General features: G+C 35.2%; 1 protein-coding gene across 6 annotated transcripts in view; it reads right to left on the bottom strand.

Moving 5' to 3' along the window:
- FXR1 (FMR1 autosomal homolog 1) overlaps positions 1 to 21,748 on the bottom strand; it is a 60,475-nt gene that overhangs the window by 13,509 nt on the left and 25,218 nt on the right. For all 6 annotated transcript variants that reach the window (XM_045788716.2, XM_045788718.2, XM_045788720.2 and 3 more), the window contains exons 4-11: positions 14,599 to 14,670; positions 14,036 to 14,184; positions 13,713 to 13,806; positions 13,144 to 13,260; positions 11,841 to 12,011; positions 9,740 to 9,818; positions 5,973 to 6,082; positions 1,113 to 1,199 (exon numbers count right to left, since the gene is read on the bottom strand). In XM_045788716.2, coding sequence (XP_045644672.1) covers positions 1,113 to 1,199; positions 5,973 to 6,082; positions 9,740 to 9,818; positions 11,841 to 12,011; positions 13,144 to 13,260; positions 13,713 to 13,806; positions 14,036 to 14,184; positions 14,599 to 14,670 — 879 coding nt within the window. The remainder of the gene's footprint in view (positions 1 to 1,112; positions 1,200 to 5,972; positions 6,083 to 9,739; positions 9,819 to 11,840; positions 12,012 to 13,143; positions 13,261 to 13,712; positions 13,807 to 14,035; positions 14,185 to 14,598; positions 14,671 to 21,748) is intronic.

Raw genomic sequence — 21,748 nt, 5'->3', positions numbered from 1 at the left:
CATTAAAATAAACTATCTGTTGGTGCTTACAAGGCAAAATAAATGTTTCTTATGCTAGAGCAATAGTCACAGTTTTAGTTCCTGGCACTAAGAATGAATGAATGAATGAATGAACGAACGAACGAACGATCTGTTTGTTAAATAGCAAATAATTACACATTACCAGATTCAGCCCTCAAGGAATTAAAACTAATAAGTGAGATACAGGTGCCATGTATTAGAGGGACTATTAACCTACTTTTCCATCAAAACGGTGACACCTGAGTTGTAGCCTAGATGAACTAGGAGACTTAGGCATTCAGAAACCAAGGTCATTACAGAATGTGAAGGTAAGGTGACCAGACAAAGCTCCTGGCTAACAGTAGTAGAGTACTGGAAGATAAAGCATGGGCTTTAAAATGCCAGACTGAATTGAGATTTATAAACATGAGTTTTAAAAGAATGACATCATCATGTGTGCTTTCAAAATATTAACATAACAGCAATGATATGAGTGACTAAAAGGAAAACCTACTAGAGACAGAGCTGTTGAGGGTATTAGAAGAGAAACTTAGTAATAAAAGATGAAGTAGAAAATGACAATTGCAACTTTTAATAATTTATGGCCCATTTCTTTTTTAAAATCTTTGCTCTTTATTTATCAACTCAAATAGTTTATCTGAAAAACAATGGTTAAGAATTATCAAACGATGTCTATGGGGTATCGCCTCTGATTCAAATACCACAATTACCAAGAAAGCCCATCTTACTCCCTGCCCTATTTGCATTTAAAACATCAAGGTAAAAACACAATGGTTTCAGTATAGCACATATATATATATACATAAGGTGGTGATAGTCAAATTACAGGAACACAAGTGTGACCATTTCTTAAACAGTACGGAAAGAATATAAAAAGTTCAAAGAAAAAGAGAAACAATGTGCATAAGGCCAATCATTTTATTACGGCAACAGACCTTTTACTCCTAACTTCTCATGTAGGAAAACAGGGTAAATCTGAAGCTGAATCAACAAAAATATTTAATGATTTGAAATTTAATATGAATATAAAATTGATGTAATTTGAAGTTTAACATATGAAGCAACAATATGAATGTGAACAGTATACAAACCTTTAGATAAGCAATATGATACTCTAAAAGAACTTGCACATTTCCGATGCTTTCTTTAGTGCCAACAAATACAAATGGAACCATACCCTGTAAGAAAACACAGCATCCTCAGTAGTTCATATTTTAACAAAGTTCTAACCTAAATTTCACATACCAATATATAATTTGGAAAACTTTTCTAAAACACAGCGATTTACATCTACTAAAATTCAAAATTTAAATACTGAGGTTTTCAAAAACTCATTGTATTTGCCCTACAGTTTAAGTATGCTAAAAATTTAAATTACTTTTATATCAGATTTTTTTTTTCTTTAAAGATTTTATTTATTTTCTTTGAGAGAGAGAGAGGCAGCGAGAAAGGGAACACAAGCAGGGGAGTGGGAGAGGGACAAGCAGGCTTTCCGCTGGGCAGGGAGCCCAATGCAGGGCTCGATCCTAGAACGCCAGGATCATAACCTGAGCTGAAGGCAGACGCCTAACAACTGAGCCACCAGGTGCCCCAGATTTTCTAATTTCTAATTCAGTCTTTCTCCAAATATAAACCACCTTTTAAAGAAATTTTCCTTCAAACTGGTATAAATTTATAGACCAGACAGATCACATTGGTAGTGATAGCTTTAAAAAGGTAAAGCACATTGGGTAGGTTATCCTTAATAAGTGCTCACATAACAGAACTGTCAATGTTGTGCACTGGACTCAGTACTTCCTGACCATTAACAGAAGTGTCACGTACAGAGTACAAACATTTACGCAATGTAAAATAAAGGAATTACTGATATGGGCAAATATTTAGTCACCAATATTAAAGCAAATCAAAGGATTAACTTTGCTGAATTTACAAAGAAATACACTTCTAGCTTCTTACTGGCTAAGGAAAAATTAGTAAAGCATAAATAAACTCCCCCAGTCAGTTTCAGTGTCTCTCATTTTCTTGATTCTACAGATGAGTTCCTAACAGCTCTTTAAACAGATAGGCTTGGGGCACCTGGGTGGCTCAGTCGTTAAGGGTCTGCCTTCGGCTCAGGGCATGATCCCAGGGTCCGGGGATCGAGCCCCGCATCAGGCTCCCTGCTCCACTGAGAGCCTTTTTCTTCCTCTTCCACATCCCCCTGCTTGTGTTCCCTCTCTCGCTGGCTGTCTCTCTGTCAAACAAATAAAATCTTTATAAAAAAAAAAAAGAATAAATAAACAGATAGGCTTAAGAGGGCACGAAAAAAAAGGCTATAACTTAAGCTTAGGAAGTAAGAAGTCTTGCCCCTAACCTCAGGAATTCATGGGCAGATAACAAAGAATGCAAAGTGAATAAAAGATGGAAGAGGGGTGAAAAAAGATCTAAAGTATTTTAAGCACATCCCGTATTTCTAGAAGTATATTATTCTACACCTGTATCTTATTTAATATTCCTTAAAAAGTAACTTTAAGAAATACTCCAATTAAAAAAATACTCCAATTTCAGCTGAGAAAGCAATTTGCCCAAAGTCATACAATTAGCAAATGAGCCAGCCAATTGTATATCCAGTTACCTAATTCCAAGTAACAACCACTTGTTACATGCCCGAATCTACACTAATGAAAAAGGATAAGTAAAACAAAGTCCGTATTCTACAGGCAATCACAGTTTCAGAAAAGATACTAAACATTCCTGCAATAATCCTACTGCAAAGCATTAGTGGTATCAATGAAAAACACAGGAATATTAAGTAGAATGTGGATTATGGCACCCCAGATGTGGAAACTTAGTATGCCACCCCTGATGTGGAAACTTAGGGGAACCCCTAAGAATATTAAAGTAAATGTTAAAAACAATTAGAATTTTACCAAGTAGGTAAAGGGAAAGTCATTCCAGACAGATGATCTGCAAGGAATATAGAGATATACAATGCCCTGACCCTGAATTTGAGATGCTATCACCAATAGTTACCTCCAAAGAAAAGGACAGGTAAGAACACAACCTTAAAGACACATGTTTTACAAAATATTTTAATGGCTACTATACAGCCATAATAAAAAATCTTAAGAGTAAATGATTAATACTGAATATACAAATTCATTTCTATGAGTCATTTCAGTGAAATTTCTAGATTTTTAAAAAATGCTAATAACTGATTTCTTATATTTAGTAGATTGCACTGATACTACCAACTAGCACTTGGGAAAAATAAAGACGGATCACTGCTTTCTCATACCTTACACCCACCCCCCAAAAAAATTCCCACTGGAGTGAAAAATTTACACACTTTTTAAAAACCTGGAGAATGAAATATAAATGGGATCTTTAAATGATCTACATGTAGGAAAGATCTTGCCAAGCAGGACACAGAATGAAAAAGTCTTAAGTCATAAAGCAAAAGTCTAAAAAAAAAAAAAAAAAAAAAATACCAACATACAAAATTTATATTGGGGGAAATAAGGAAAGAGTATTTGCTACAAATATAAAAAGACAAAAGACTAGCTTCCTTAAAATGCAAAAGTTCTAACTACTTAGTAATAAAGGCAAAAAATATACAGAAGACAAGCTGCTTAACAGAAAAATTAAAATGTCTTTTAAGCATATGGAGAGATAGCATATACACCTTCTGGAATGGCACTAATTAAAAGTTTGATAGAACTCTGTATTGGCAAGTATGTGGAAAACAGACCCATTTCCGACACTGGTAGAAAGACTGTGTAGGAAAACTAAGATCTAAAAAATTTAAATGCCTTTTACCCTTTGATCTAAAAAACCTACTTCCAGGAATTTACTCTCCAGTGGTTAAGGGATATTTGCTACAACACTTTTCAGTAGCAAAACAAAGACATGAAAAGGCAACCAACAACAGTCTAAAATCTATTAGACACAATGGAGAGAGGAGAGATACAGACAGGACATTTACTGTTCACACAATACCCTTCTGTGCTATTCTTTTACATAAGTATTTTTTTTTTACAGTGAAAAATTCAAATCCAATCTTAAAAACGGAGTGAAAATACTGAGCAAGCATCTAACTGTACACTTCATTGCCTAGAGAAAAACACAGAATATGGGAAATCAGACTTTATTTCTTGATTTCAGAGTTCATAATGTGGCTTGGTGAGATAACAATATACCGCTGAGAGAAAATCATTAAATACGCAACTACATAGACAGTAATTCCTATGATACACAGGTGGGAAAGGTCATCTCAGGCTAACGGTGGGTCACCAAAGACCAGTAAACAAGTTATAAAGAGTCTGTCAGGGGATTTAGACAGCTTAAATTATGAAATGGTGGCCCCAAATAAGCAAATACCAACCTTCAAATTTGTTTTAACATTCAATGTTCTGAAAATTTTTTAATTTTGTATATTATTACAGGTTTCCAGCTTCTCCGAATATCAAAAGATATAGCAACCAGATTAAAGCTAAGCAGCATCTGCTTCTTTAATAGAAAGAGACCATGTACCCTCATGTCCCTGTCTTGTATATTCCAACCTGCTTCATCATTTAGTATCTGCTTGGGTTTCCATAAGCATTTAAATTTCTTAACCCTGGCACAGAAATGGGGGTAACAATAACTAAAACTACAAATAGTAAAGTACAGTAAAGTTCTTATTTATGAAGAAAGACTTAGAAGAATAAGCTTTGCAACAAGATGTTAAATACTGGAAAGCAATTAGGGATAAATCAAGCCAAGAGAAGAGCAGTTACTTGTAACAAGCTAAGAAATTTATAGTTGACTCAGATAATGGTCCTGACCAATAAACATCCTGATATCCAGACCAATTTTATGGAGTGGTTGTATACCAAATGGATCAACATTCTTTTATACATTAAAATTAGGGGGTATAAAGGGGGAAAGTTGAATTTTAATGACATCTCGATTTTAATCCTCCTCTCAAAGGCAATGGGAGGGAGAGTTGCTTAAAAGTAAAGGTTATTTGAGATTTATAGCAATTCTGGAAGCAATGCAGGATGAAAGCAATCTCAGCCACAAATACTCATTTCTGTAATACTAAGTCATGTGCTTTTTGGTTTTTTGCCTCTACATTCTAATTAAAAGGAATAAAGGAAGAGGCTCTTTAACAGGCATCTTTATAACATCCAATACTTGATGTGAGGTTATCTGAGCTAATCTCACTACAGTTTTCTTTTGTTCTTTTAAAGAAGACACATTCTTTCCAAGAGGCTAAAGAGCTCTCCAAGCAATAATCTATTGTGCAGAACTGAAGCTGTTTCCAGAGAGATAATTTGGGAGAAAATCCTTGCCTTAAATTCATTCGAATGCAGGCACACAAAGTTTAAGCCACTGCAGCCACCAAAGTAAGAGATCCTTAAAGTTATGTATGAGGAGTAAAGAACTGCATTGTAGACTAAACATGAACATGTGAGAAGGGATGGAGAAAGAAATTTCAGAAAGTTCATGTCATAATTAATAGCAATATAAAAGGTTAAAGACTTCAAATAAGAAATGATCGGTGTTTTCAGATTCTAAAAAAGATTAAGTACACGGTTATTTACTAAGAATTCCTTTATAATAAGCTGTTTTGTTAAGTACAAAAAAGAACTTAACAAATTCTCAAACTGAAACCATTTTTACCAAAAATTGGCTTTTAACTAAGTGATGAAAAACTAACCAAGATCCCAAGGCCCACAATTCAAAGATGACTGTTTTCTTAAGCATGGAAAGCAATAGTGTAAGGAAAAAAACTTTTTAAAAAAAGAAAAAAAAATCCACTGCCTCAGACTGTAAGTAGTTCATTAGATACAACTCACCAAAATGATTTCCAAAATAGAAAACAATATAAGTCAGCCAGGAACAGAACACGGTTTTTTTAAAAAAAGAACGAACGAACGAATGAACGAAAGAAAAAGGGCTAATTAAATTACATTTTAAATACTTACATCTTCTCTAGGTAGTTTATTTTCATTGTCTCCTTCAATTCTCACCCGAACCACACCAGATTTGTCCACTATTTCCTGAATAACTTTGCCATTTTTTCCAATTACTTTTCCTTTAATAAGAGAAAAAAATAAAACATTAAGTTAAAACCAATACTGCTATCCTTCCAACACCAGCCCAAATAATTTGACTTGTTATCAAATTAAAAAACCAAGCAAAGTTCCATCTTTTCACTCTCAATATATTCACCCTGAAGACTATGGAGGAATTTTATCCTTGTTCTTAAACTTCCTTCTCTTCAGAATGCCTAAGGCCATATTACCTAGGATTGACAATGCTGCTCACAGGTAGGTCATTTTCCAAGTCCAAAACATTTCTTAAGGTGCTCTGCATGGTTTCTGTATTTTTAAAATACCAATACAACCCATTCCAAAACTTTGGACATATAAATAAAGGCAAAAGAAACGCTTATTTTGGCACTAATCATACCAATTTGTTTTCTTAAGTTAACAAATTCAATCTTGCTTTCATATTCAAGTTGCTATTTGTCCAAAACACACTTATAACTTGAAGATACTTTTAAAATGAATACTCTCTCTTCAATGAAATAAAATGTTTGCATTTAACATTTTTACCAAGTTTTTAAGTACTTCACAGCTATACAAATACATATAGTACATATATGGTATGCTGTCTTCCTAGATATGAAATACGATATATTGACATAAAATCCAAATTATTTACTTTCTCCACACTTAACATTTAAGTGTGTCAAACAACAGTTATTGAGTATCCAATAACTAAAAGAGAAACTAAAAGGGGGGTAGGAAATTCTCTTCCCCTTAGGAACTTTTTCTTACAAAGATAGCAAACGCATAGAATAGCAAAGCAGTACTAGATGGTGTTACCTGGTAACAGAAGTAAATACTCAGGTAACCTTCCCTGTATGAGACAAACATATCCCTTATAAGGGTTATTAAGTCCAGATTCCTCATTCTTTTTTAACTAAGTCAGCAACCTATTTCCAGAATAAATTAATTTCGGTTGAAGGGGGTTAAAATGGATGTTATTCCTATCACATGCTTGACAAAACAGTTTCCATTAAAGAATAAATAAGGGAACAACAGCAAGAGTAAATGGGTCAATACAGCAAAGACACCATTACAGGATTTTCTATTCCTATTCTCAAACCTCCTTCCCTATTAATAACCCTGTTTAAAAGCAGCACAATTGAACAGGTAAAAAAAAAAAAAAAAAAATAGAGGCCAGGGAATTCACATGATGTAGGTCTTCTCTGAGCAGCCCTAGCAGCAGTATATAAAAGCAACCTTCATTGTTAACACAGTGAAGCTCAAGCAGCAACTCCATCCTTGACCCTGCTAAAAATAAGCAAATGTCTTTTCGAAAAAACAAAAATCAGACTGATATTATCATAATCCCTCCCCCAGAATCTTGGCCCCTTCCTTCTATGAACTATACCAGTGGTGAGTGTACATCCATCACCCTTCTGGGGTCTGTGGCAGGGACCTACCTGAAAGTTTTATTTAGTCCCACCAGAGACCGTCAATATTTTAACTGATCATTTCCATTAAATTCCAAAGCATATTGACAAACTGAAGCAGACCTGTAGTATAAATTGAGCACTGAGCATAAATGCTGAAGGGACAGAGTAAAGAAGTGATTAAGGAAAGCTTCCAGGAGGTAAAAAATTTCAATTCATTTTTAAATCAATGTTCACATAATATTTTTCTTTTGACTTAGGAGGCATGAGAATGGTCAGGGTCTACAACTCTTAGAACCTGAATGTGTAAGAGAATTCTCTTGAACTTACCCACCAAGTAGTCCTCATTCCCTTTTACTCCTCTGTCCACTTTTTTCTTTTTCACTTGGACTAAGAGTGTACTATTTTTCAAAAGACTGCTTCACCCATAAAACATTTTGGAGGGAAATGTAGTATTATTATATACAACAACCAAGAAATCATTACACTACCTCTGAGTATTTCACCAACATATAATAGTTGCTGCTAATGTATATTTTCCGAAGAGTCCCAAATAACCCAATCACCAAAGCAAACCAAAACAGAGTATAGGAAAAAAGAGACACGACAAGTACTCACATCAATGCACAGATAAATGAATAAAAAGAAGAACCAGAGAACTACAAACATATCCAACTTCCTTATTTCTAAAATATCAGGAATTTTTACTCAAAATTAACACTACCACAAACTCTGTAAGACCAAGGCCATCTTCTATAGAATTGTTGGGTTGGAAAGAACCCCAATTTCCTTTCACACTCTTATCTCCAAATCAGTTTTACAAGTGAAGAAACCTAAGTTAAATTACGTTCTGTAAAGCAGCAACCACAATGTTAGTACAACAGGTGTCAATAACTGTGATTTAAAGAAAATAACAGGTTCATTTTCAAAAACAGCTTGTCAAAGGTGACTTCATTTGACAATGACATTTGATAATACTCTGTATCTTAATGTTTGTTAGAATTATACAAAAATTCTTCAAGCTTATACTCAATTTTAACATCTCTCCAGCAGTTCAATCTATAGTGAGCAAGAAACAATAAAATGGAGCTTACTTATCTGGCAGTATGTCATACCTATCCAAATGCTTGGGCAAAGTTAAGAGGCAAACTAACAGCTGAAAACCAAGAAACTGTCCAAGTTCTTGTACTGTATATTATTGTCCCAGAGTATACTAACTTGTTACTGGTCAAAACAAACATCTTTTTAAAGTGGAAATTTTGGGGTTTTTTCTATGATTTTTTTTTTTAAACAGGATTTGACAAATAGAACACCTATAGCAAAAAATCATTTCCAAAAGGCAAAACAGGCCTAATTATATATAAATGGGAGCCCAAGACGTGCTGTTTCAAAATGTCAAGAAACTCACGAGACACAGCAGTGGACAAAAACTCAAGCCCCTCCTCCGAAATGTCTCTGCTTTATGTTAATGCTTACTTTTACATTAAAGGTTTAGGATAATCACTATTTACTTAATACATGACCAAAATTTTTCCATTTGTCTCAAACAGCATATAAAAGGACAGATTACACCAACGTAGAGAATATTAATAACAAAGCTATTAAACAACTCAACCCAAGCTATAAAGCTCCTTTAACTACAGCTTCAAACTCAAAATTCTGTCACTTAACTTATAGCCTATGGGTTAATTTCCGTTAGTGGTGTCAGAAACTTAATAGTGAAACCTCCCCTCCTATCATCATCACCATCCTTCTCTCCTGCCCTTGACTTCCTACCTCATTCTATGCCTTTGCAACAACCAATTATTATTTATTCAGGGCCTACTGTGTAGAAGTTTATTACCCTATTGTTAGTCCACTCTTACTTTTTCTTCTGCACTAAAGAAAAAAATATCACAAAACACCTTCTCAAAAAATACTATGACAATTCTGATGGACATACGAGTGACAAAAAGACATTAAGGGAATAAGAAGAGCAAGCCCAAGGGGTGAAATGACTTTTAAAAAACGTTAATGACAAACTGTTATAAAAATCATGGGTCTTATTAGTGAGTCACCCTGTACAGAAGGAAATATCTTCACTTTTTACTACAATAATAATCAGATACAAGTCACATACTACATTACTAAAAAATGAAAACAAGTATGGCTATCAAATGCTCCACGTAACTATAAATAAGATATGGTATCGGACAAGATTAAATTTCAATTAAATTGCTGTATAATTAATAACATTTAACTTATTTAACATTTAGTAGAAATACCTACCAACAAGATTCCTAGGAACCTGAATAAAATCCTCCACAAATTCCAAGAAACCTCTAGCCTTTTTTACAGCATCGGCACTCTACAGAAGGAGAAAATAAAAGTAAAATATAACCCTGAAGAAAACTCCAGTCCAAAAACACAAGCCACGCACACACACACACACAAGAAATGAGAAATCCTGAATTATTATTCTCTAGTACAAGATTCTGCTCAGTCCACTAAAGTGACATTTCAAGTCAAGTAATTCATGAAGTACTTAAAAAAAAAAAAGAATTATTAAAAGGCTAGGGAAAAAACATACTACTAGAACATGTCTAAAGGAAGGGGGGGACCCTAAGTTGAGAAAATACCAAGAATTTAGCTTACTTACGTTAGCCAAATTTTAACCCAATCCTAAATATTTAGTTCATAGTCCCATGTTAAATTTCTCTAGTTGAATGTTAAATACAAATTATTCATATTGTCTACACTGTCCGCAATTGTATTTTCATTCTCAACATAAAATTATTTTAAAAGCTGTTTTTGTGGAGATGCATTTTTTTTTTTGAAGTACCTATCAATAAGATCATTAAAATTCCTAACTTCTAATGGTTATAATTTTAAAAGACTGAAAGACGGGGGAAGGGAGCCTCTCTACCGGGAATCTAGTTCTCAGGAAGTTACCTACCACTTTTACTGTTTGTTCTTTTATAACGACAGATGAAGTGTATTGTGTGCTCACCATAGAACACGGAAAATTTTTCAGTGTATTTAATACTCACAGACTATAACGTAAGCACTATTTTCATTTTAAAATGAGGAAAATTATGCAGGGAAGTTAAGTAACTTTCTCCAAAGCTCACTCCAAGTGGCAGAGACGTTTTCAATCCAGGCAGTGTGGCTCTAAAGCCTTTTGTCTTAACTACTGTATACTGCCCACTTCTAAAGGTTTCAGAAATAAAATTAAAAAAAAAAAAAAAGAAAGAAAATCAGGCTTCTAGTCAGATTCACTATATGACCCAGCTTTTCATGGGAAGAATTACATATGAAAAGTCAAAACTGGGCGCCCGGGTGGCTCAGTCAGTTAAGTGTTGGCCTTCAGCTCAGGTCATGATCCCAGGGTCCTACGATAGACTGGGCTCCCTGCTCAGTAGGGAGTCTGCTTGCCCCTCTCCATCTGCCCCTCTCCCCTTCACTTGTGCTCTTTAACTCACACGCACACACTAATAAATAGTTTTATTTAAAGTTGTTTTTATTGGGGTGCCTGGGTGGCGAGTCGTGAGGCTTCTGCCTTTGGCTCAGGGCGTGATCCCAGGGTCCTGGGATCGAGCCTCGAATCAGGCTCCCTGCTCCACTGGGAGCCTGCTTCTTCCTCTCCCACTCCCTCTGCTTGTGTTCCCTCTCTCGCTGGCTGGCTGTCAAGTAAATATATAAAATCTTTAAAAAATAAATAAATAAAGTTGTTTTTATTTATTTGATAGAAAGAGAGAGGGAGAGCACAGGGAGAGAGTGAGAAGGAGAAGCAGACCCTGCCAAGCAGAGAGCCCAAGGCGGGACTTGATCCCAGGAGCCACCCAGGAGCCCTTCTAATAAATACCTTTAAAAAAAAAAAAAATAGTCAAGACTTGAAATAATCACCCCAAAAACCTCATCCATTTATTCTCATGTGAGGCATGGTCTTGATGAAAAGTCTGAATTATTTTTCAGATGTTATTTTCCAGTCCACACAAATGTCACAATTAACCAGTGACAAAATATTATCCAAATTCAAGCTCTTCAAAAGCTCCTCAATTATATGCTATTTACAACTACCAGTGCCTGACACAGTAAGCACTCAAAAAAAAGCAAATTATTTGTAATGCACATAAAACTGAGTTACAATCCAAAGCAGTTGGTTAAACTTCTGAGAACAGTACACATTAAATACTCAATCTTTTATTGCCCCAATATTATCTTCAATCGACCTGCATACATGTAATGGTTACTGGGGCTGACTGATTAAAACTATTTTACCGGGAAATTGAAATTCCAAATAATACATGATCGAACAATAGTTATAATAAAGTTACTGCAAAAAAACTTTTTTAAATAAAGTTACTAAGATGATGGACAGACAACTTACCTCTCCATAGATTCTAAATGTTCCAGTATCTTCATCTAGCTCAATAGCTGTAACTCCAGGAACCTTCCTAGCTTGCTGTATGTTACTACCATGTGTTCCTATTGCCAGGCCCATCAAATCTTCTCTCACAACAAATTCCTCATGAAAAGCTGCTGCAAGTTGTTTTGTGCACTAGTAAAAGAGATAATTAGAATTTATATTACAAAAGATCGAAAACAAAAAGTTTTTCATATACCCATGTTTCTAGAGTAGTCAAATTTATAGAAACAAAAAGAAGAATGGTGACTGCCTGAAGTGGGGAGAGAGTGGGGGTTTTGGGAAGTTGCTGTCTTATGGATATACTTTCAGTTTTGCAAAATGAAAAGTTCTGGAAATTGGCTGATTAACAACATGAACAGACAACACTACGGAACTGCACACTTAAAAATGATTAAGCGGTAAATTTTATGTTGTATTTTACCATAATTTAAAAAAAAACAAAAAGAATTAAGAAAAAATAAAGGATACTCATTTGGGATCATATAATAGAAGGAGAAAAAAACAGTATAAGGTCTATTTAATCATGATCACAGAAAACAGTTAATTCTAAAACAATTTTCTGGAATTACTGATACAAGGAGTTCTCCATCATCTGAATGACGAATCATCTGAATGATGATTCGTTTCTTAAAACTCACTTATGATATATCCCTTGTTTGGAACTTTTTAAATTAGTAACGGTACTTGCAAATTTGTCCTAAAGATAAACATACCTCAATTTCTCTTAAGATCTGAATGTGGGTGCATGGGGAGGGGGGGGTGTCTCCTAATAGTGTGGCAATGAAGAATAGGAGAAAACAGAGGAGTATCTTAGAATGGGATAGAAAAGCAACAATAGGCTCTTTTTAAAAACCTACATGCTATGTGTCTTCCTCTCCTCTTATGTAAGATTATAGTGAACTAATTAACTAATGGAAGTGTGTCATGAATGACAGCTGACAGGGTAGTAAAAAAGGTTAAGGACAGAGTAAAGAAAAACTAGCAATACAGTTTTACTGGATACTCCTAATGAGTTTCTAAGTTCTTCGGCACCTGTTACTAAGTCCTAACAAAAAACTCAACAGGCATTTAGCAAACGAAGGCTGTCTGGGGAAAGTGACAGACAAAAATAAGTTCGAAGGGCACAATAACTCCTGGTATTAGCCACAAAACAGGTCCCAAGTTGCCTTACCTAATACTCAAGTAGTTTAAGCAAGGAAATTTGAATAATATACTTATGAAACTAAATGAGACACACAAAAAACCTTCTGATAAACTCACTTACTTCTAAATGCTTAGTGGCCTCTTCATTTCTGGACATAAGCATCAACTTTGTACGAATACTTCGCAAATGCATGTCACTTAAAATATTTACTCTCTTCACAGTTGCTTCGCTGGCAGACTATAAACAAACAAGTTAGTCACTCAAAAAATCTTATTTTTCAAGAAAATACAAACAGGAACCTTCCACATAAAGCCTTCCTTGATCCTCATCTCCTACACTTCTCTCCCCACCCATAATTACCCCTCCCACAGGTAATCCCCACTCCCCTTTCTGAATTACCATATTATTTAGTTCTGCTATTCAAATTATGATTGGGGGTGGGGGCAGGGGAGGATCCAGGATCCTACAACTTCAGAATTTCATGTTGTTATGAATGCCATATTAAGTTTTTTTTTTCCTCCTTACTCCACAAAAGATAGAAATTTACATTTTACAGCTGTAAAAAAATTTTTCTTCCATAGGTATTAAGAAATTCACAGCATACCAAGTTAGCTTTTATCTTTTCAAATATTTAATTATAAAATCTGTGAAATATCCATTGGCTACCCTAAAATGTGTGGTTATCTTACCAGTATCATTAGCTGTGTGGTTTCTGGATGGTAAAAAATTCTGCATGCTCCTACTGCTTTCTTAAAATCTTTATGTGCATTTTCATTAGCACACCTAGGGAGAAATTAATTCATATTTAAAACCTAAATAATAGATTAAATTCAGAAGGCAATTATAATGCAAACTAAGTATTTCATTTTGACACTATCCATTAAAACTTTTGTTTACTAAAAAGATTTTCTATCAGAAGTTTTTGATTGGGTGTTTGGGAAAAAAGATTTTTGTAGCACTAAAAAATCCTCTTAATTCACAAAGCAATTCAATAGTAAACAAAATTACTCACGCCTCTCTCAAATCCTCAGGAACATCCACTGTGCATTTAAAGAAGGTGTTTTTTTTGACAGTTTTATTTTGATTGACAGGCCGAAGTCGTTCAAATGTGACTATTTCATTGTAAGTGGCATCACAAGCAGCATATTCAATGACATAAAACTAAAAGACATCAAAATACTTTAAAAATCCCATCTGAACAAAATTAATGAGCTTTAAATGAAGTTCTAATTGCCTTGCTCAGCTTAACCAGTAGACCCTCCCCTTTGTGGCACAAATACTAAGCACAGCTTAGTTATATCAATCTGATTTGCCTAAACTAGATTATAGGCTCTTACAAGCATGAACCTTGGTGGTCCTCACATGCTTGAAGTGCATCCCTGAAGAGAAGCTTTGAGGTTTGCAAATTCAGAAAACAAAAATAAATGGTCTAATGAATTTTTTAAATGTATGATCAACTATTTCCAAATTAGGCAGTTAGAAACAAAACTAAGAATTGAAGTAACATTTACAAAAGCCAAAAGTTGAGGTATTTCCTTGGAAACTAGTCACAAGGCAAGTGTAAACATCACTTACTTCTCCTTTCATCATTCGAACTTTAGCCAACCACCATCCACATGGTTCTTGGTCATTTGCTCTTGAATATACCTGAGAAGAGAAAAAAAGGCCCTTATCCATTCATCCTAAAAGATTTCAACATTATAAATAATGACATACTATGAATGCCGAATCCCATTAAACTCTAGAATCAAAAATGTCACTGCACTAAAAATGATGGGCTAACAATAATTCAATAACAGAGTCGTGCATGCTTAAATTTTACTGTTGAAAAACAAAACTGAACCCTTTTTGGGCAATTTGGCTCTTTGGAAATCTAATTCCAAATTCATGAGGTTTTCCAAACATAAATATTATTTTAAAGAATGCTTTTTACAAGGCAGTTTAACATAGTATAAAACTGAGTTCTTTCACAGTTTCTGTCAATACTGTTCATTTTTAAGCGCAGCATTCTCATGATTCAAGTAACAGACACAAGGATAAGCTAGAAATTACTAAAGACATATTTTAAATCTCGTTAACAATATTTTTAAGATGTTGAAATCAAGAACAGTTTTCAAAAAGAAACCCAAATTTAAAACCTTCGAGGATATGATATTTAGATTCCTTCCTGAAGAACCTAAATCAAATGCACTGAAATTTTCAGCTGAACAATAAAAATTTAAATTATACCCATTTAGTATGGTACATAAGAATCTTACAAACCTCTTCCGTAAAAAAAATTTTTTTTATATGCTCTGTATTTGTAATTGTCAGGTATTTTGTAACACATTAGGAAAGTTTCCTTTGGGGTTAGTTACTTCTTATGGTACAGCATCTTGATATATTTTCAATATGTGGAAAATTGGGGAGGGGGCTCTGGGAAGAGACAACCAAGAAGAACCCCATAAAAATCTTTATTATATGAACTGAGGATGTCTCTGCAGAGGACGACAGAGAAATCTACCAATATATGTTAACACCTATCTTTGGGTTAAATGCAAACAACTATTGATAATAAGCAAATAGTTTTAGAAAGCCTGAAGCCTCACTGAGGCGATCTGAGAGTAATCTTGGAAGTGGGGGAATACTGGAAATGTAACTGAATAAGCCAAAATCATAACCAACTTCACTGTGCACCATGATCAGAAAAAAAGACGACCTACATACCAGTCAGGCTCCGGTGGACTCAATTTTAGCTCTGTATTTCTTTATGAGCAAATCTATTTCATTACTTTTATCCTTTTTACAGTCTCCAAAATAACAATAAATTTTACCTTTTTTTAGAATAAAACAAAATTCATTCTATCTTGCAATTATTTTATGTATCCAGTGGAACCTCTTATAAATCTAAGGGGAAATCTAGTGATCTTGTTTTTTTTCTGTATCTTGAAACACTTTACTATTTCATCATCATTCATCAATTATTCTCAACTGTGCTTTAAAAAAAGGCTAAAAAAAAAAAAGAGAGAAGAATGATGGTATCACCTGGAAGAACACAACAGTGAAATAAAGCATTACTATTGCATCATCCTGTAGTTTATTTACTGCATAGTCTTTCAAGAAAGTGTAAAAAGACTGGAGACATCATTCTTGCAGTCTGCTTTTGGTTTTCACTGAACAGTTAAGAATTGAGAATTTTTAATTTTCCACCCATAACCGCAAAGACAAAATTTACAGAGGAAGGGCTTTCACAATTATTAGAGGAATCAGGACTGATGCAGAGATAGACAACAGCACTCTAGATTCTAATGATGAATGTGAAATTATAAGCAGAATCTCCCACCATGAAGTCTTCAGATGATGAATATTCCCAAATAATATACTTCTAAGGAGAAATGGGAAATTAGTATCCTTACCCAGTTAATCATTCAAACTGGGACTTCATCATACAAAATCCTGCAACAAGACTTGGGACCATTCTGTTTTTCTAAAAGGTCACGTGACCATATTCTTTCATCTTTTATGACTGTACACCAAAAAGTACCCCCATACAGCTCCTAAATGGACAAATGCCAAAGGCAGCTGTGTATGCAAAGATGACTAGAAAGAAACATGATGAAAACATGCAAAAAATTCAGTGGATTAGTCAATGCAACTGGATAGCACAAAGATGACTACACTCTGTTCAATAAAATTAAAAGCCATTAAGAGTTCCAAAATATTCTTGAAGTACTGTATTTCTGATAATCCAAATACAAGATGAACCAGAATGAAATGATAAACTAGAACTTACTAGATGTGTTTTAAATTTGAGATCAGTATTTTTAAGATGAATTTATTCTGCATTTATGCATGATAGCTGATGAGCAGTAGTGTTTAGAGACCTGTACTCATTTTGGGTATATGTATTATCAAAACCAGGAAAATATGGAATAAAAAGTTGTATTTGCTATGCTTTTTTTTTTTTTTTAAGATATATTTATTCCAGAGAGAGAGGGAGAGAGAAAACACATGTGGGGGGGTGGGTAGAGGGAGGAGAAACTCAAGTAGACTCTGCTCTGAGCACAGGCTCTATCCCACCACGAGACCACAAGCTAAGCAAAAACTAAGTCAGATGTTTAACCAACTATGCCAGCGAGGCATCCCTATATTTGCTATGTTTAAATGCTCGTTAGGATACTTAACATTGGCCTTCAGCATCCTTTTATTCTTAACTTCTGTGAAATTATATGTAAACAGACCTAAATTTTTTTTAAATGGCCCACTGGGTCCAAATGGTAAGTGCTGATGACCATTTTCCCTGAGTATGACGCAGATTAAAAGAAAACACGAAGAACAGGAGGGAAAGTGCCCATCCCAAGTACTATCTCAGAAAGGCAGTTCAGCTAAACAGACTGGAGTATCTCTTGGTGATCTAGTGAACAGGTGCCTGAAAGTTTCCTGGGGGGGGGGGGGGGGTGCATCTTTAAATTATCTAAATCCCTTTGCTCTAATTCTACTTTCACCAAAACACAATCTTCTAGGAATGTGGCTTCCTATGTGGGCTTACCACCAAAAAAAGAGAATAAACCATTCTGGACTGCCTTGAGGCTTTATCCTCTCACTGAATATTAAAATGCTCGATTCCATTTTATACTCACACCTACCTCTGTAAGCTTCATTAAAAACTGTACCGCTGAAAGACAAAGTCATTCTCATAAAGCCAACTAAATCCAAGTTCCTGAGCTTGAATCAAACACTCTGAATTTGGCTCCACTTGAGTGCAGTCGGTCAAATCACATTCTTTCCAAAATGAACAGTTTATCTCACACCATAAAAAATCACTTTAATGACACAGCATTAAAATTGTGCCCTAGTATACTGTGTTGATTACTGTATTTATGACTACATCGCTGGAGCAGGGCACCTCACAAAAATTCCCTTTATTCAGACTTTAAATTTCCAAAGTATTCCCAAGGAGCAAATCACACTCTAAAGCAATAGCCCTCATTATTTTAACATTCTAAAGTTCTACAAATCCAAAGAAGAGCTTTAAATAAAAAGACGAAAAAACTACCCGTGAGAGACCTAAAAGCACAACAGTACTCAGTCTGAAGAAGTCTCATTTCATGGAGTGGAGGATGGAACATGAAAAATCAAATTCCAGAATTCTATCTCAGAGCTCTTTCTGCCAAATAACTCCAAGTCAAACCATACAACAAAATGGCCTCTACATTCTAACACACAACCAAACTATTACTTAAATGGAATTCCAGTCTGGATCCTAATGTTATCAACCTTTCAATCAAGTTAATAATGTTTAACTATGCTTTTCAAAGTCACAACCAAATATGAACACCAGAAATAATTTTTTTTTACCAGTTTTCACCAAATTAACTATAAAGAAAATTTCTAAATAACGTTAACCATTAAACTGAATACTTAATCATAACAGCCAGTTTTATAAGTACTATTCCTCTACATTCACTATTTCATCTTGTTACAATCATAACTTATTATGAAGAAATGGAAAATGTACATTAGGAAAGCAAGTTTAACATCTAAACACACTGATGTGATTTATCTACCTATACAATAGTATTTTCTCATTCAAGTATGCTGCTGATACTTTTAACAAATGGGTTTCTTCAGTCTAGAAAATAGCCATTTCCCATATAATAAACAAGAATGTTTACCTCTCCTTTAACATATGCAAATTTCCCAAAGAACTAACAATAAACTTGGCATTATAAGAAAGACTAATTACAGATATGTAAAATTTTCAGACTTGTTCCAAGAATCAAATGGAGACATTTTTTAAAGGTAGAATGGAGGGAAGCCTGGGTGGCCCAGTCGGTAAGCATCAGCCTTCAGCTCAGGTCATGATCCCAGGATTCTGGGATCAAGCCCCGCATCAAGCTCTCTGCTCAGCGGGGAGCCTGCTTCCCCCTCTCCTTCTGCCTGCCACTCTGCCTGCTTGTGCTGTCAAATAAAATCTTTATTTTAAAGGTAGAATGGAAATTACATGTATCTTGCAACTTTTGTATAAAAAAATACTGAATTTTAAAAATTTTAAGGTAAGGGTGGGTGCCCGGGTGGCTCAGTTGGTTAAGCATCCAACTTTTTTTTTTTTTTTTTAAGATTTAATTTATTTATTTGATAGAGCATGCAGGAACACAAGCAAGGGGAGCAGCAGGCAGAGGGAGAAACAGGTTCCCCGCTAAGCAGGGAGCCCAATGCAGGGCTCAATCCCAGGACCCTGGGATCATGACCTGAGCAGAAGGCAGACACTTAACTGACGGAGCCCCCTAGGCGCCCCTAAGCATCTGACTCTTGATTTCAGCTCAGGTCATGCATGATCTCAAGATCATGATAAGACTGAGCCCTGCACTGGGCTCCACGCTCAGCATGGAGTCTGCTTGAGAGTCTCTCTCCCTCCAGCCTATGCCCTGCCCCCCAATTCACATGTGCTCGCAAGCATTCTCCCTCTCCCACTCTCCCCCTCTCGATAAATAAAAAAAGTTTTTCTTAAATTTTCAGGGAACGGAGTCTCATATCTCAAATTATTACCACACTTATTTCTCTCAAGGCATTTATCCCAACATTATAATAACAATATATAGACATAAAACATATGTCTGACAATCCACCATAAAAGATAAAAAAAAGGTTTATTACACCACAAGAACAGAAATTTGCCAATTCTTATCTCAACCAGAAAGCATCACAATTAAAAAAAAAAAAAGTTTTTTAATATATTAAACCCAAGAGGAAAACCTAGAAAACCTTTTAAAATTATATACTGGCTACTATGTCAGGCTTTCTATGGAACGTTTGTGTGTGACCCCATGTACTAACTTGCTGAACAAAGCAGTTATCTATAATAAAAGACAAAACACTTCACATGTGAAATCACTGGGGGAAAAAATATTTTCTATTGAACTTCCAATATCCCAGAATACTATATTATATATCCGGCTTAAGAAAATCTAAAGAAATCATTTTCCCATTACTTCCAATTTCAGAAGGTAAGCATTTTCTTAGCAATCTAAAGTTAGCAAAATCAACCAAGCAAGCAAATACTTACTGAAAAAATTTAATTCCATTAAATGTTAAAGATTTTAAAACATATACCACTTTTTTAAAAAGTCAAAAAAGCCACTAAGGAAAAAAAAAAGCCACTAAGAGGGTTTAAAAATAAGGCTTTGAATTTTAAACCTTTCAAAACCCATCTTTCTCTGATAAGTCATGTATTATTTTCTTGAGGACATTAGACCACGACATTAATTCATGTTCTTAATTCCATGTAAGCCTCGTAAACTGGGAAGATGAACCTCAAGAAGCCAAACATTTTTATAGTAGTAAAATTTTAGGATAAACCATATGAAATTGTCAATATTCAACCATTCCTGACCTACAAGAATGAAACTGTCATGACTGATCTTTAAATAAATGACTGAAGAGCTCAATAAAAAGCTCTCTCCTGTATCTTTTTTGTTCTATATCCATTACTGATGCCCAAATCAAAGTCACCTTTCCCTTCTTAAAAGAGGCAGAGTTCCTAGAGGTGCAAAAGAACAAGAGTTGTCAGTCTGGCACAAAACTGACAACACCGTATGAATACAGCATAATATATTAGAGAGTCACATTCAAGACAAAAACTAGAACTGGTTCTCAGCTTCCCAACCTTCAGGCTACACGACCTTGAAAAGCTTAATAAAGTCACAGAGTTGTAGAAGAGGCCCTGAAGAGACTGTTAGGTCAAACTGAGATAATCCGCTTAAAAAGCCAGTTAGGGGATGCCTGGGTGGCTCAGTCGGTTAAGCATGTTGGCTTTGGCTCAGGTCATGCATGTTCCATGGGTCCTATGATTGAGCCTTTGGCTCAGGTCATGTTCCATGGGTCCTATGATCGAGCCTTGGGTCTGGCTCTCCGCTAAGTAGAGAGTCTGTTTGCCCCTTTTCCTCTGATCCTACCCGCCCAACCCACACCACCTCCTGGCTCCTGCACACATATACTCTCTCAAATAAATAAAATCTTTAAAAAAGCCAGTTATAGATTACATATGTTAGTACCATACAAGCATCAGCTGTTATTACTGCTATATAGCATGTGACTGGCAGAAACAGCGGCTGATGACTTTAATTAATTAATATACTAAAACATACTGTGCAATGAATTACTCTACATTAAAGTATCAAGTCATAATACTCAGGGGTGCCTGGGCGACTCAGGTGGCTGAGTGTCTGGCTCTTGATTTCAACTCAGGTCCTCATCTCATTGTCATGGAATGAAGCCCCACAACGGGCTCCACGCTCAGCAGGGAGCCGGTTTGGGATTCTCTCTGTCCCACTCTCCCTCTGCCCCTCACCAACATGCACACCACTCTCTCTCTCAAAAATAAATCTTTAAAAAAAAGCAACAACAGGGGCGCCTGGGTGGCACAGCGGTTAGGCATCTGCCTTCGGCTCAGGGAGTGATCCCGGCGTTATGGGATCGAGTCCCACATCGGGCTCCTCTGCTATGAGCCTGCTTCTTCCTCTCCCGCTCCCCATGCTTGTGTTCCCTCTCTCGCTGACTGTCTCTATCTGTCGAATAAATAAATAAAATCTTTTTTAAAAAAATTAAAATTAAAAAAATTTAAAAAGCAACAAAAAAAACTACACTCCTTAAAACAAAAAAGATCACACCTGTAGAAATACTGAAAAAAGTATCTTGAAGAGCACACCAAAAAAAACTAACAGATTGGAATAAATTAAACTTCATG

The sequence above is a fragment of the Ursus americanus genome, chromosome 4 (assembly GCF_024610735.1).
Source record: "Ursus americanus isolate L20-20 chromosome 4, mUrsAme1.1.p, whole genome shotgun sequence".
In the NCBI taxonomy this organism is placed as follows: Eukaryota; Metazoa; Chordata; class Mammalia; order Carnivora; family Ursidae; genus Ursus; species Ursus americanus.
The sequence above is the reverse complement of the archived record's forward strand: the minus strand, read 5'-3'. Positions and strand labels throughout refer to the sequence as shown.